The sequence below is a fragment of the Scomber japonicus genome, chromosome 1, assembly GCF_027409825.1.
Source record: "Scomber japonicus isolate fScoJap1 chromosome 1, fScoJap1.pri, whole genome shotgun sequence".
Taxonomy (NCBI): Eukaryota; Metazoa; Chordata; class Actinopteri; order Scombriformes; family Scombridae; genus Scomber; species Scomber japonicus.
Genome location: NC_070578.1, coordinates 21,166,020 through 21,183,059, shown reverse-complemented (window position 1 = coordinate 21,183,059; position 17,040 = coordinate 21,166,020). Strand labels below are relative to the sequence as shown.

The 17,040-nt window shown below is 37.2% G+C and overlaps 1 protein-coding gene across 1 annotated transcript; it reads right to left on the bottom strand.

Moving 5' to 3' along the window:
• Positions 1-2,923: 2,923 nt before the first annotated feature.
• Positions 2,924-14,790, bottom strand: aqp9b (aquaporin 9b). Its single transcript, XM_053320528.1, has 6 exons — positions 14,629-14,790; positions 13,813-13,939; positions 11,515-11,652; positions 11,125-11,243; positions 10,033-10,250; positions 2,924-4,889 (listed from the first exon to the last, which is right to left on the bottom strand). The coding sequence occupies exons 1-6, from the start codon at positions 14,728-14,730 to the stop codon at positions 4,727-4,729; spliced, it is 867 nt and encodes a 288-aa protein (XP_053176503.1). The 5' UTR covers positions 14,731-14,790; the 3' UTR covers positions 2,924-4,726.
• Between the last annotated feature and the right edge of the window lie 2,250 nt (positions 14,791-17,040).

The window sequence follows — 17,040 nt, the reverse complement described above, 5'->3', positions numbered from 1 at the left end:
TCTCTTTCAAAGAAGCTTCATCATTGTCATGGGGCCTGTTATCACAGTGGAAAACACACTGTACTGTACTGTACTGTACAGAGAAAGAGGGGACACTGGGAGTAATGGTTTATGGATAAGGGGGATTTGGTCCTATCCTGATTGGCTGGGGGTCGGGCCATGTAGATCGAACACATTGTGAAAGAGCAAAGGTATGAGCGGGGGGGCATGTGGTACAGTGTGCTGATAATGACTCAGAGGATAAAATGACCTCAGATCCTTCATTCAGACCCCTCCAACTCCCACCTGTGAACATTTCTGGCAGAACTTTCATGTTGAAATGCTCTTCATCTGTAGTTTTTACACAACCACTACATTCCCAAAACATAAATGAGTAACGCTTACAAAGACCTGGATGTGGAAATTCCACGTATTGATGCAATACATGTTTGAACAGTTGAAAAGCAGTACTTCATGTACTCAGTGCAAACAGTTAGACTGCTTACACTGTATTCTGAGTTTATCTTTTTAATGTCAGTTTATTCAGTAAAATCAACGATTTTCGTGATAAATGTTGTTTGAGGAGATTATTGATCAAATCAGGTCTGGCCCAGTCATACATCTGTTTGTTGATGGTGCTTTTAAACTGAGGACATTAATGTTACTGGTGACATGTACCGTTGCCTTTACACTGGACTGCTTTCAAGTATTAGTTTGTCTGAGGTAAATGGCATGAGTACACAGTACACAAACAAGGTTAATGGTCACCAATGATAGTATTTCCACTCCACTGCACTTTTTTCTTTTATTTAACTCCTAGACAATATTAACTTTCAAAAATGGTTCCAAATGAAAACTTTGATACTCAGTCACCACAGCACAGAGCTCAAAGAATTAAAACCTGCATGAATCAATAGTTTCTGATATAAACACTGAGTCAAAGTACATCTGTGTGATGTAAAAGGTTCAAGCAGTCACAGAAACACAGCTCCAAATGAATGCTAGTGTTGCTCAGTGTATGCTGGATGTATAAGTAGGCAAGATTTTTCCCAACATGCCATTACAAAATTTACAAATGTCATCTGTCATCTGGTTTCACTGTTTTTCTTCTCAAATTTTACCACCTAAAGGAATTGTTACTTTTGTTGCGCTCTAATTTGAGGTAAGCCAGAAAAAACCTCAGTTTAAATACTGATCATTATTAGACTCATATCAGTTACTGTATAAGTTCAGTATGTGCCAATCAGTACCAGTTCCATTTGACTTGATACTGTGGGATTTTTATATCATTATTTTAACAATGTCATATTATTTATAAAGCTGCTTTAACAGCATCTTTTAAAACATGAGTTAGAGTAGTACCTAAACTGGCTGTTACGGAAACTATTTTTCCATTTGTGTTTATTAAAGTATATGTATTTAGGGAAAATGATAATAAAGAACATTCTGGTAAGTGTAAGTGAGTCCTAAATCAGGTCAGTGTATACACCCATGAACACAAACAGACACATGATTCAGGCTTCAGTTGATGTCCTCTTTTGTTTAAGCATGAGCAGACTAACATTTCAGACAGTAAAAATACTCCATAAAGCATCGTTTCAGTCCAGGACCTAAAGAGTTAAAGTCACAATTTGTCTAATGTGCGATTTCACTTCTGCGTCTGATAGTTGGATAGAGCAAACCTAATGAACCTTTGCTTTTCCAAGTATCGATGTGATTGTGAGTGTGTGTGTGTGTGTGTGTGTGTGTGTGTGTGTGTGTGCGTGTGTGCGTGTGGGTGTGGAGAGGGTATACGTGTTTGCTTATGTACCTGGAAATGCTGCCAGTGACATACATTAATTAAAATGGTGTGTTCAGTAATAAATAAAGTATTGTGAATGAGGGTCAAAATTAGAATGACTTGGATTGAAGGTTCAAAAATACTCTTCATCTTTAGAGGAGCGACAAAAAAACCTGAAAGAATACTTTCATATGGGCAAAAGGCTCATATGCAGTAGCTGTGGTACTCTTTACAATTTAGAGCTGTTATTATTAGATGAGGGAACACCCTCTGGGAAAGAGCCTCAAAACCACTGAACTGCAAAAAAAGAAAAAGAAAAAACACTCTTCATCCATTCTCCATGAAGTTATATAAGCTTTTACAGTTGTCTTCTATTAAATTTGTATGTATTCCTGCTGTACTTGCAACTAGTATTGACGATTGTGCGTAGATTGACTTGGTGATTGAATGCTCTGAACTAGAATAATAACTGAAGATTTCAGTTGTAGTTGTATTAATACGTGCATGTGTCTCAACAATTACTGTATGGATGACCTCGAAACCTGATGCAATTGAATTGTAATAATTTTCCTTTATCATCAGGTAAAACATTTCCAAGATAATAATTATACCAGCTGAACATCACCATATTAGCATTGCCACTGATAGCATGTTAGCTTTTTGACATTAGTATTTAGCTGAGAGCACCATCGTGCCGAAGTACAGTTTGACAGAACCGCTATCATAGCTTAGTGTGGTTTCTATTTCCCAATTTCAGATTTTAGTTTGTTTTTAAAGAGCAGAGCCTTACATAAATTGAACATAAGATTAGACAGTAAAACAATGTCTGGAAGAGAAGATCTTGGATACTTTAGTGAGATAATATGTTAGAGTAAAATTTTCATGACCGCCTTCCTAAAAAGTGTTTTATTGTTGTTTTTTTGTTTTTTATCCCTTTGGCCAATGATAAGAAACAGCTGGTAAAATTTAAAGAACACAGTATTAATGGATGTGATATTGTAATGTTATTGATATGTGTAATGTTTTTGGAGAAACTGGGGTGAAGATTTCTCTGTTTTGTTGTACACATTGTCACATTTTTGTATCACAAAATTAAACACCACAATACACTGTTGCACCATTCATTTCATTTTTGGAAACCTACAATGAATATGAACAAACAAATAATTTTAACAAACTTTATTTCATAGTAAGGTACACTGAAGGGTGTAACAGAAAAGGTGTTGATTCAGATGTATAGTACTTAACAACATCCTGTTAGGAAACTGCCTTAGAAAAAATAAGCAGCTTAAAATGAGCACACAAAAAACAACACGAAAAAAGATGAAAATGTTACTTCCTGACAGGTTGCCATGCAAGACAGAAGCATCAAAGTGTATGACAGGGAAATACAAGTGCCAAAATATAAACCACCTCACTGCAAGAACTGAACATTCATTGAGACAACAGTGTACAGTGATTACTCTCGGTCAAATATAAGCCACATACAGGGTTATAAATGTAACTAACATGGTGAACTGAACAGCATCACACACAAAACCTCTGAATTTAGCTGATTGTCACTTTGCTGAACAAGTGTCTTGTACTGCTATAAAATGTAATTCACTTTAATGCAATATAATCTCACAATTCATGTATTTTAAAAAAATGTCTGTTCAACTGACAACAATCATCACATTCACATTAAGGTCTAAATACAGTGTCCCGGACAGCATTTTCTCCATTTATCCATGCTGATTTAAAATGTGTACTATTTGGTCATGGTGTTTGTGAATCCACATATGTGTGCTGACAGGATATAAACAGTATGAATCTCAATATATCTCAGTAGGAAAGCACATTAATAAAGGAAAATAACAGTATTGTTTCTTCCAAATACTTTCTTGCTGGGATGTTGGCAGTGTTTCTCTCTGGCAGATTTACAGTGATGTACTATGCTGTAGTAAAATCAGCATCAGCTACAGACTGGAAACAAAAGTGTTTTATTAAATATTTGATCTCAGCTTCAAATAGTTTTTTAATGTAAACAATTACAGTCAGTCTTTGCATATGGGTCCCTGAAAAGTATGTAATGACTCTAAACTAAATTACAACTTCTTGCAGAAAGCAGATTTTTAAGTTTGGTTATGGCTTTTCATAACATATGTCACATCAGGTGGATTTGGAACAGAAGAAAAATGGAGATAAGTAGAAAAGTAAGCAACACCAGTATAATCCTTTAAGGCTGGATTTTCTAAATTAATATAATACATCTACAGCTCTGAAAGCAAGATAAAGCCATCAATCACACAAGTTCCTTTACACACATGCAAAGAATGAAGTGAAAGAGAATAATGAGGTCTCTCCAAAAAATACATACATCACTGTAACACATCAGCTAAAAATAATATAAATTGCTACATTTCCATATTTTGTCAAAGTTTATCAGCCATTTCCTAAGTGCTAAATATATTTAATGCCCCTTTTTGTTTGATAGGTAGATAGTCGTAAAAAAAAAAATCAAAAAAAATCAAAATGATGTACAGAAACTTGGCAAATATTTCTAATGAGACGAGATTATCCCAGTGGGATACTATAAAGAATACTGCATGGCTATAATGCAGAGGATCTCTACAGACGATTATGATATAATGAAAATAAAAGTATGTATGTATAAAAAGAATATATATTGTAAGAAGGTTTAATGTTTTTGGTATATGAGTCCCTGACAAATTAAACCTGAAGCTTATTACTAGACCACAAAAAAGACTTAAAAGCCATATAAAACATTCATGCATAATGTATAAATGACTATGTATAGCCAGATGCATGCCTCATAGTTATCATGACATGTACATTTTTGAAAACAGTGAATATCTGTTGCATAATGTATCTAACTCATTTAGACAAATGGTTTTGCCTTCTGAGGCGAGAATGAATCATCTGCCACAGCTTTGTTGTTACACTCAGCAGCCCTTATTTTTCATTTTAACTCATCGTTATCATTTCATATTTGTCCTGGACGTTGTTTTCCTCTTGTTTTTCAGGCTCGGGATGGTGCAGCTCAATGAAGAGAAAGTAAATACCAGCTCCAACTGCTCCACCCACCATGGGCCCCGCCACAGGGATCCACCACCAGCATCCCCCAGCTCTGCGGTTAGGACACATGCATAAATAATTATCAGAGAATATAGCTTAACAACAATATATTTACTATTATGTACACAACATTCTACTTAATTGGCTTTGCCTTAAGGATAACTCCAACAATTTTACATATTTCAGTCAATTTACAAGTCATATGGAGTATTTAACATTTGTAAAAATAGTTGTATAATGTCATCTGTGGCTCTGGAAAAGCAACAAACCAACATGCCCAAATTATTTGTGCTGAAGGAACATGACACCCAGTGCAATGGTTTGGCTCATTGACTTGTTTTAATAGTTTCTGGATAATAACAGAGGTCTACAGCATGGAGGAATGTGACATATCAAGCATTGGATACACGCACAATACTTGTGAAGGGATCAGTTCATTGCTGGTTTGGCTCTGCACATGAGAACCACTATTCTTATCTTTAAGAGCAAGCCTGTTATAAACAGGGGACATGGAGTGTGATTATTATAATTTTCTTAAAGCCCAAGGTGGCATCTTTAAATGTCTTGTTGTGTCTGATCAACATTACAAAATCTAAAGGTATTCAGTTTGAGTGTTTGAGTCTGTCTGGGGACATTTGTTGCATGTCATTCCCTTTTCTCTGTCTGCACATTACTGTGCAATATAACTCTACAGCCTTTAAATTTGTATTTAATTACGATGAATGGCAGACTTTGGCTCTCATGGAGCATCTATGTCTGTTTTGATTTACTTGTTAATATTTAGCACCAAGTCAGATATATCAAAGCTTTAAGAAAAATTCAGCATACCAAGTAGAGTATCATGCTTGTTGCATGTTGATGTGAATACTATTTACATCTCATATACTTGTAATTACAATAATTCAAATATGAACACAGCACAATGAAATACTGTATTGAAGTGCATTAGAGGAAGAGTAGGATCCAAGCTGGTGTATAATAGGGATTAAATGTCAGGACTTGTCATTTGGACCTCTGTTGCTTTGATTTTGTCCTTTCTGACTCCCAAGTCCCCCAGTTTTATGGAACTACAATACAACTCTCTACAATTAAATAACAAACACTCTGTCTGCAATCTGTGTGAATGTTTATGTTATTGTTACTCTACCTGGGGTGAGTTATAGGCAGTTATCCCAGATTACAGTAAAGTCTTAAGGAGCTCTGTCTGTTAGACCTAGTATGTGTGTCCTCATTCCCACTCCGGTTGACCTCAGACAGACTCGTTTACTGAGCCAAAGGGAGATTAGAGCCCCACTGGTCAATGTGGCCGATCTGAGCCTTTACTGCAGGTGAAAGGGCTTCAGTTAACAGAACTGATGCACAAACCTGAAAGTAAACAAGCGTCTGAACACACTGTCTTTCTCAGGAAGTAGACTACAGGGGAGAGGCAGCTGGATTATAGACTTTAATCTATGTCCACAGCTAAGATGATCAGGCCAGGAGACGGACATAGTGGGTCACATTGACACCATGTGACATTGTACAGAGCCAAGTACTGCCCTTCACAACTGACCTGAGTGTTTTTTACATTTAACAAATGCTTCTCCTTAAGGATTGGACTACATTTGTAGCTGCTGTTTAAATCATAAATGTAAAAGATTATGTCAGATTTAGCACATACTTTCATCATGATATGGACCCAATAGCACCAAAGGCTTATATGTGCATTAAAGCAATCTTGCTTTATATTTATAAAGTCATATCAGCCATCTGGTGATAGTTACAACTATGACATGGAGACAGAGAGTAGCAGAAATTGTATATGTCCCACATCAAGCTTTTACACTGCCTTCAACCACCATACGTTCTGTTATTTAAAAAAAAATACTAATACTTTCTTATTCAAAAACTTCAGTTTTATAAGCAATAACAGCAGCATATTTATCTGAGCAGGGTTTTGTAATTAGCTTGACAACCGCTTTTCAGCTGTGACATGCACAGACACTTTTGAGTGCAGAGGTTAAAAAGAAAAGACCAAGGCAGGACCAGTAATCAACAAGGATCACAGAGATAACATATTTGTCAAAAGTGAAAATAAAGGTGACAGAAATAAGTCTGTACATCTGAAACAGCAGAGAGATTGCATCAAACCAAAAGCAATTTCTGAGGCACTTCAAGATTATCTTTTAGGCATGATCAAAGATGCTCTGGCAAAGCATTTGTCACCTCAGCAGAAAGCACAACTGGCATTCCTGTAAACTTAAATCAAACCGTCTATGAGTGGTGAAACAGTTTTGTTTCATACCTTCAACTGGTCATTTAGGAAAAAAGAACTTACAGAAACTCAGCAAGAAGGTTTATTCTCACTATTGTTAAAATAAGATTCATGTGGAAGCTAAAATAATTCAACTAAAGAATTAGAGGCCAACTACTCCATATTGCTACAATGCTAAAATATTAGCACAATTTTGATTTTGATTTTAAACAGTACAGTGACAATATAAAAACAAATAATTGAAATAACTGAATATTATAGCTTAATGAAAACTGTTTTAATTTTCTTTCACTGACTTTGAAGCCTTTGATGAAGTACATTTGGATTTCAGAAGTTTTTCATTTATTTCAGTTTGAAAGGAAGTTACATTAACACTGAATGTTTCAAACTGTTTTTAAAGTATCAGTGGGTTCTTGAAAATTATTTTTATTGAAATCAGTCAGGGTGAAGGCTGGACTAAAAATAATGAAAACTAAAATGAATAAATGAATAAATACTATGTAAGAATTGGTTCAGTTGTATTTACATGGAAATTAATTTACCCTTTGTTCTATATTGCAGTTGCAACAGAAGCACTTTTTTTGTTTCTTTTTTCCTTTTCTTTTCTAATCTGCTGTTGTTGATGTTACTGTTATTATTATTATGTTTCTTTAAATGAGTATGAGTATGTCTTATGAGTATGTTTTATTTTGGCCTTGTGTTAAGATAATTTAAAAAAAGGAAACAAAACTGTTGTTCTTGACCAGAATGACACTGACATCATACAGTGAAGTTTGTGTTAAATGGGAGAAACACTAGAGGTGACCTGAAAGGACCTGGAGGCACTGAGCTTATGTTAGCAGAGATCATTGCTTAGTTAGAAAGCTCCTGAGTGGAAAGCTGCCAAGGTTGAATGAGATCAAGCCCTAAAATCTAAACAGCCTTGAATGTTTCAGCGTGCAACATTTAACATGCCCCTTCAGTATCACAAGGATTTGGGGGACAGAGAATCTGAACGAACACACTAGCCACCAACCAACCAACATGTCATCCTCAGAGTCTGTAAAAGCAGACCAGAGGAATGTACTCTAACTTTTCAGTAATCACACTACTTTGCCTCAGCTAAAATCAAGGAGACTCTTCTCAGTGATACTCAGCTTCAAAAAGAACATTGGAGGTCATGCTCAGGTCACAGAACAGTGAACCAATATTTTAGGCCTGCACAGATGACTGAAGGGTCACATGAGTCCGTTTATTCAGCACACGTGTTTTTAGAACATCCTATAGGAGTATGGTTTCCAAAGGCTGCTGTTGCTCTCTTGACAAAGTCCAAAGTGAAAGGGAGACAGGGATGCACGTTGTCCCCTCTCCTGTTTGCAGCATGCATGCATATAGTATTTTAAGTGTACAATTCAGTGAAATTGGTTCTTTAAATTTATTTTTACATAAGGGACCATGTACAGAAAAAAACATTAATCTCAAGAAAACAGAGAAAACATGCTCTGCTCCAGATTTTTCCAACAGCTAATTTCCATCTGCAGTCCCTGGGTTAGGAAATTAAATTAGGGTGCCATCTTTGCTGTGCGGTGATACATCTGGTTAGGTGAATTTAATTCAGCAAATGTGTGGATAGTTTATAATGTTGCTAAGCCAATATAAATGTATTTTCCTGATCATTTTTTTGTTCTAACCATTACCCATGCTCATAAATGTAAAGTCATGATCGAGAATACAAAAACAACAGCTGGCTGAGGTGGTTTGGGTACCTGGTAAGGTTGCCTCCTGGGTGTCTTTGGAGACAAATCAGAAAACATTTGAGGTGGACCCAGAGCAAAGCAGGACATGCAAGAGAAACAATATCTCCACCATGTTGCCTTAAAGCTTCTGGGGTTCCCCAGGACAAGCTTGATGGCAACACTATGAAAAATTATGTCTGCGCTGCTCTGCTTGTTCCCACTATGACTGAAAATTGTTACTATCACTCATAAATAAATCGCAGAGATTCCTTTAGTTATTCTACCTTTTCTGGGACAGAACCGAAAGCATCAGAATAACAAATGTTAGAGGTTCCCTGTGATGCTTCATGTAAATAAACTGTTTGTTTCTCAGAAATATGCACTGTGTGTGCACTAAGGCCCAAGTAATGTCCTTCCTCGTCTGCAAAGCCACAACATTTAAATTATATAATAATATTTGGTAATCTGCATTGTATAAGCTTTATAAATATAGCTTTCCTGCCTTTTGCTGGCATGTTCCTACATTTATGGTCATATTACTTCCAGTGGTGTAGCATGAAACCACAGGCAGAAATATATACTGGGTCATTCACATGCATGTGCATGTGCCAGTGCATCCTCATGCGTGCTAGTACAGCATGTGAAACAAACAAAGCATTGCTCCATATCACTACTAGTGGTCAAAAAGTACTTTTAAGCAAGGAGCTTAAATCCTTCCTGCTAAAATGATTATTTAAGTTGTGTTTTTAAAAAGTATTACATACTCTTTAGGGACATTTGAACAATTACATAAAAATGTATTTTGTGTACTTATTAAAATCAAAGGTTTTTGAACATGAATAAAGTAAAGAAAAAGTAACAGGAATAGCTGTAATGACTGGGAGAGAATAAAGAGAGAGGAACACACATACGCACTGAATATTTCATATTTATGTGCATGAAATCTCTCTGTTCACTTTAATCCCAGAGCCCTTCTACAAAATGCAAGAAAGACATGGGTGGTCTTTGAAATATTGATTCAGATTGTCAAGAGAGCGGAGATGGAGCTATGAATGCTGCTCTTCACGTGATATGTACTACTGTATGTGTCAGCCACCAGTGAGCATGTGCGCAGCAGATATTGGACATCTAACTTGATGAGGCAGCTCACAAAAGCCTACTTTCTCTTTTTCATGAATCTAATACCTATTATAATACCTTTTGGTTTTCTAAGCCAGTAAAATTACCTGAACACATCCATGCCCCATCCAGCCACCGCAGTGAAGAACCGTGGGCCGAGGTCTCTTGCTGGGTTGATTGGATAGCCACAGTTTAGACCCATTGACACTCCGATAGCCATGATGATTAGGCCGATGCACAGAGGCTCCATGCCTTGTGGAGCACCAATATTCTTCTTGTCAGTAATGGCCAGGATGCACAGGATCAGTGCAGCGGTTGCAATCACCTGTGAAACAGAAGCATCAGGAACTCAGGATAACATCAACAACTACACTGATACTGATGTTGGACTGCTAAAATGCAAAATCCTGAATCAAAAAACTAAAAGAACATAAAATCTAATGCTTTCTGTTGGTGGTGGTGTTGTTTTTGAGGGGATGTTTTTGAGTTATCTCATCTGCTGGGGTTAGGGTTATGACCTATGGTCTAAGCTTATTATGGGGCTTCCCCTTTCCCCTGGTTTCAGACTGAATGAAGCAGCTTTGAAATATAGCCACACATGGCTGAATATTAGCAGAGTGTTTGTTTTCATCAAAATGCTCCAACAACAAATATCAAAACACAGCTCTCCAAGTAACAGCTGAAGCTACATTATTAATGTTTCTGGTGCTCTAGCTGTGTATATATTAATAGATATTATATTATATTAATATCTTAAATATCAATGTGATTGTTTATTTCTATTTAACCAAAAATAGACTTATTGGGCCTTTGATGTCCTGAACCACGCCACAAATACACAAACTAACATCTCGCATTGTGCACATCCAGGACAGATGGTAATTATTCTCAGCATTGGAACAGAATTGTTCATACATCACCAAACAACTAACATGTACGTTTGTGCTCATATTTATACCCATGACTGCACTAAATGCACACTTACATGCATCTTTGTATGCTCTAGTAGCTCCAACATGGACAGAATCTCACTGGAAAATGTTTCCTACAGATAGATTCAATGTGATTGACTTTAATGTTGTCTATCAGTTTGACAGTGTGTAAAAGTATATATATTCTCCATGTGGATATGTTTTGTTTTGTTTTTTACATGAAACCTTACATGGACTTGCAAACTGCAAGTTAATTTTAAGCCCTACCTGGTCAACAAATCCATTTACGACTGAGAGGTGTTTAGCAGGATAAGATGCAAATATGTTGGCTGTGGCATTCACACCAGTAACGGCAAATTCTCCATTGGTGTATTCCATCAAAGCATCTGTGGAAAAAACAAACAATACAAATGGACATGCTGCATTAACCATGCTGTACAAAAGAGCTGCTTATGCAGATATTAATAATAAGCTTGACTAACGTGCATGTTTTTTTCTCAATACAAATAAGTCAGAAATGGAAACAGTATGCAAATATAATAAGAAAATCTCTTTACAGAAGCATATTTATTCAAGAGCAGAAAGAGGATTGCGTAATTAGCTGGATAAATGCCCCTCAGAATTTTTTTTCAGAAAAGCTTTTTTATTTACACCCACCATAATAAAGCCCATAGACAGCACAGGATCCAGCAAAAGCCCCCAGGAACTGTGCCACCACATACACAGGGAACTTCTTCACTGGTAGTTTCCCAAGTATCACCATGGCAAGTGAGACAGCAGGGTTCACGTGAGCCCCTGGAGCAAAAAAGACAAGCAAAATCATGCAACATTTGCATAAACCCAAGAACATAATATTCAGTATTTTCATTTGACCAACAAATGGAAGAGATTTAAAAAAGTGCCAACAGTTTTATGACTCAAAACAAAGACATATTACTAACAGAGGATCTCTGGCCTAGCTGAAAAAGTCTCTTGTGTCTTCTTTTACAAGATAAAGATGGTTACTTCAATGGATTAAAACAAGCTGTTGGTGATTGGCTGTCTAATCAGTTTGTGTTCAAACCCACTGGTGCTCATTCATCTTTGAAACTCTCAGAGTATTCTCAAACAAAGGGCACTGAGTTTGTGTGCCTGTTTTCCTATATCCTACATTGTCTTAAGAGGCGTGTTTGAACACATTCCAGCCAAATGTTACTGGGCTCTGCTGGCAGTGTGGGGTCATTTATTTAACACTCTGGGATCTTAGCTTTGACCTCGCTGTGGTGACACCACTGGGGGTATCAGCCATGCGCCCATTGTTAATCTCCCCATCCTGTTCACAAACACTGACCACGACAACCAGCCAGCCCTGCCTGTCTGAATTGCATCTGACATAATCTGCCTGAATCTGCTTAAGGCACACGTAGACTGCAGGTCATTAGAGTGACCATGATGTGTCACACTTACGGTACTCTGTCATCTAAAATCTGTGACTACAAAGTGAAAACAATTGTGTTTTCTTCTCCTATGGGGCCGCCCTACCAGGGAAGCCCAGAAAGCCAGGCTTGTCACACCTGACGCCCCTCCTCTCTAGAGACCCATGCCCCAGTAAAGCTCATTAGTCCAATACCTATGATCATCTTCAGAGATGTCGTTGGACAGAAGCTTCCCACTGCGCTGTGGACCCCAGGGCTGAATGGCCCAGTCATGCAGCAAAAGCTCTCCATATATTAACCTCCCTGTCCTCGGGCTTTTCTGCTCTTCCTCTGAAGCTTTACAACTCTTCTCATTAAACATGTAGCACAAGTAACACTAGCATGAGTCAGAATGATCACAACAACCATCCAAACAACAAGATTTGTACCTCTATTCTCTACCGAACTTGAATTTCTCATCATTTTAAAACACTTCAAATGCACATATCCTCCCACTGCTTAGTTTGAAATACAAAGTTTGTATTGTATGGACGTTTAAAGGTTTTAAAGACTTATCAAATCAATGCCAGATCATTTATATGATCCTTTTCTTTCCGCTTTTGGTGATGCTTTTTCCCTTTCTTGGAATAATAGAAATAACCATTCAACAGTTAAGGAAATCCAGCACATTGCAGCCTTAGACATAATGAACCCCTTGATTGCTGGTTAATGGACACTCACCATTTTGACTCAGCAGTTCCATGAGAAGTACTGTGGCATTTACAAGCATCCCTTTATGTCCCTATCACTGCTGGTGGAGCACAGTGGGCTCTTCTATCTATAATCCGTGAGGAATGTACACGATAGAGTCCCATTTCAGGACATAAAGTCTCCGGTATTAACTTACACAACTCTTACAGAAAACTATCCTATAGGAGTGCTTATTTCTATTTCAACCAAGCCCCCATATCAAAATTTTACCTTTAGTATCAATAATCTTTGCTTTCTGGACCGGAAGGAAAGGTTACTATGTGTTGAATGTTCTGCATTATGTAACACTGCATCCATAACACAGATCTACACGGGTCTTCATTGGCACGGACTTTATGTCAGTGCAAGAACAGATCAGTAAACTTTGATATCCAGCATGAAATTGCAGTGTGATATTTGTTTTTTCTTGTTTTTTTTTATATTTTGAGGATGAAGATAACACTGACATGGAGTAACCTGGATGAGAGAGCATTTGTGCAATGCCAGAGAAAAAACATCAATGACCAAAGATCGCAGCTCCTCTCCAGACAAACACTGAGTAGTGACCTTTGTTATCAACTGCTGTTTATAGTTTTCTGCAGGCTAACAAATAAACTTTATATGTATCTATATACTTGTATCTCTTTCATTAAAAACCCCAGAGAGCTGAGAAAACAACAAAATTAACATTTATCTCAACATACTTGCAGGATTAAATAGTTCACACCACTTCTTAAGTTGAAAAGTGGATGATTTAATATGATGAATGTATACTGTGTATGTCTCCATATGAAGCACAGGCTGCTTTTACCTGACACTCCCCCTGCCATGTAGACGGCCATCATGACTCCCAGAGTGAAACCAATGTGGATAGTTAAGGGCTCCCCGAGAGCCCCTTTACTCAGCACCGTTTGGGCCACTGAACCACATCCAAAGAGCTGGGACACAGACAAGAACAAAAACACAAAGGGTGGAGGTAGAAAGACTCATTGTTTTTAATTATTCCAATTATACCCACCATTAACACTAGCCCTCTTGTCCACCAACAGCCTCTGACTGCCACGGACAATTTGTCCGAGCTGGAGCTCAGAAAAATAATTAAACCCCCCCCTTTTTAGATAAAAGGAAGAAGTAATTCAGACCCCAAAAAAGTGTTGAGAGGAGAGCAGTCATCCAAAAATAAAAAGGGCTGCATCACTCCACTGATAGTGACATCATAGTTACTGTGTGGAGTCAGGGGAGAGACAGGTGGAGGTGAGGACAGTCCAGACTAGAAACACATAACTGAAAAACAAGCAACTCTTTAAAAAGAATGACAAGGAAACACATAAAATATTATATTAAATATATTTTAGGATATAATTAATTCAAGATCATGTTTTTAATTGTAATAATTCATTTTGGAGGAGTTGTGAATCAGTTACATCTTGTTATGATTTCTGCAAGCACTCTGTCAGGAGCAAATTAAAGATGAGACATCAAAGAGAAAATCTGTGTTAATAGAGACATATGAGAGACAGCAATCACAGTCCCCGGAGACCCATGGTTGACACTTAATTAGCATACTGGTTCAAAGCTTTAAAGCGGCGGTTTAAAGTGGATGACAGGTGCAGAGGGAGGTACTCACTATTAGGACAAATATCCCCAGAAATTCCGCCAGGAACTCCTTAAAGATGTCCCGCCTCAGGCCAAATTTCTCCTTCATTTTTCTCTTGCTCTCATTTTCCATTTTTTAAAAAATTCTGCGTCTCCTTGATGTCTCCCTCCGACAGAACAAACAGCTAACAACAACTATGAATGAGTCTCTGTGTAATTGTCGGTGCAGGTTGCCGCCTCCCTCCCACTCGGTGCTCGGTCCGTGCAGCCCTGCAGGCACGTTAAGCTTCTGCATCTATTTCCCCTCATAACCACAAGGGGTCTACTTTTTAGTACAAGTTTGTGCTTACTGCACTTTTCATCCAGACCTAACAATGAAATCATTTATTTCAATTTTGATTTATTTGAAAATTATTTGTAGCATAAATAAGAGCAGCATATATTATACCCAGTCGTATTGTTTTAGAAAACCACTTCTTCACAATAAAATTGGACATTTGTAAGTAGACTGGATGGTAAAACCACCAACCACACACATAAATGAGACTCAGAGACACACTGGAATAGATTTTCATTTGGGAAAAGTTTTGAATTTAAAAGCAAGAAATAGAAAAACTGTTCCCATTTAACATTCATAAAAAACAGAATTGGTTTCTATCATTACCAAAAAACACACCATGTAGATATTATAATATAATTCACTTTACTGTTACTTCCATAATTAATACATAGTTTAGTTTATTCAGTTTATTCAGCTTAATTCTGCGAGGCAGCATTAGACACAGTGTAACAGATTTATGCAGCGAAAGATTGAAATTTCATTCAGAGGTTGAAGACATAATTTTAGATGATGTAGAAGACATAAAAATGTTGTCATCACTTTGAGGTTGCAGTGGAAATTAAACCAGAAACAATACATGTTTAATGTTCTTAACAAATAGGCTAATTGAATGTCTACATTATTCAGTTTGATTAAAAACACATGATGTTGTCATCTATAGTGTTTTAATTTAGGAAAAAAATCGCTCAGTTCAGGCTATAATTTTACTTTTTAGATTTAGCTGATTTAAAATCACATAGACTCATGCTGACGGCAAAATGATTTCCAATGAAAACACACTTTTATATTCATGTAGAAAACTGGTCCACTCGGTCTGGTATTATGAACAACCATTATAAAAAAGCATGATTCCACAAATGCACGTATGTAAAAGTGTATGGTTAAATTATGACGGTTAATTGTTCCTAATTTCCCACCTCTTGAAGAAATGTATATTTAGGTTACAGAACGAAACATTTAAGTCAAAAAAGTCTGCATGAAAACTTTCTGGAATAAATATGAGAAAACAACGTCAATCATTTTAAATAAACAACTGTTTAAAACTTTGTTGTTAATAAAGTAACCACAAAAATACAACAAAATCACACAAAACTTGAAGCATTTATTAGTTATCTCCTTCTTTCTCATTATAGTTTTCAGAAGTCGTATTGGAGAAACTTCTCAGAGCTCTTTTCCTTTTTGGGAAGAATCTCACTTTTTATCATTTGACAAAACATTATTTCACTCACCTTTCCTCGTGCAGCAGCTGTCAGACTTCATCTCATCTCATGTTACCAATTTTATTCTCGTTTCATGCTACCTTTAAACACATTTTGCATCTTATTAAAACCGCTCTTGGTAAATATTAAGACTTGATGATCTAGCTGTGACCCTGCAAAGTCCGAGGCTCCGTTCATCCAACAGAGGGAGCTCCATGAATACATTTGAACCGCCGGCTGAAGTCAGTCACACCGTCTCCCCCGGTTATCTTCCGTTCACTGTGCTTTGTGAGAAGGTGAGGCGACAGGCCGAGGATGAGATGTTTTCAATACATTAATCAATGTCACCGTTTCAAGGCACGTCCTCTTTGATGTGAAACAGACACTTTGAGAGTGTCGCCCATGCTGTGAAAAAGGGGTGATGTGCTGATGGAGAAAAAGCATCCTCCGGGGATTTGCAAATTGTGGGCTTACATCTGTCTCCGCACTCTTTTGTCCTGTCAAGAGGCTCAGGTTATGAAATCACACATTTTACAAGCTAGTAGAGCAGGTTTGAGTATATGAGTGGGCCTTATTTGGTATTAAAACTTTTATTTCACTTGCAGATACATGTCTCTCTTGAATCCCTTAAATTTCTAATAACCTACAACCTCTATCAGCCTTTAACTGTTTGGCGGCTCTTACATGAATGTGTGAGAAGGTAAGCAGTTGTTATGGATGTGTTAATACATGCGTGGATTTACTTTAATTCCTTTAGTTTTCGGAGACAATCTCCCTCGTAGCTAATTGGTGGATGTTTATTGGGAAGTTTTAAAGGAGGCGCTGGAAGGAATTATCACCTGCAGGACAAATATCTGCCAACAGCACGCCGGCAAGTAGCAGCGATCACCGCAGTCCACATTTA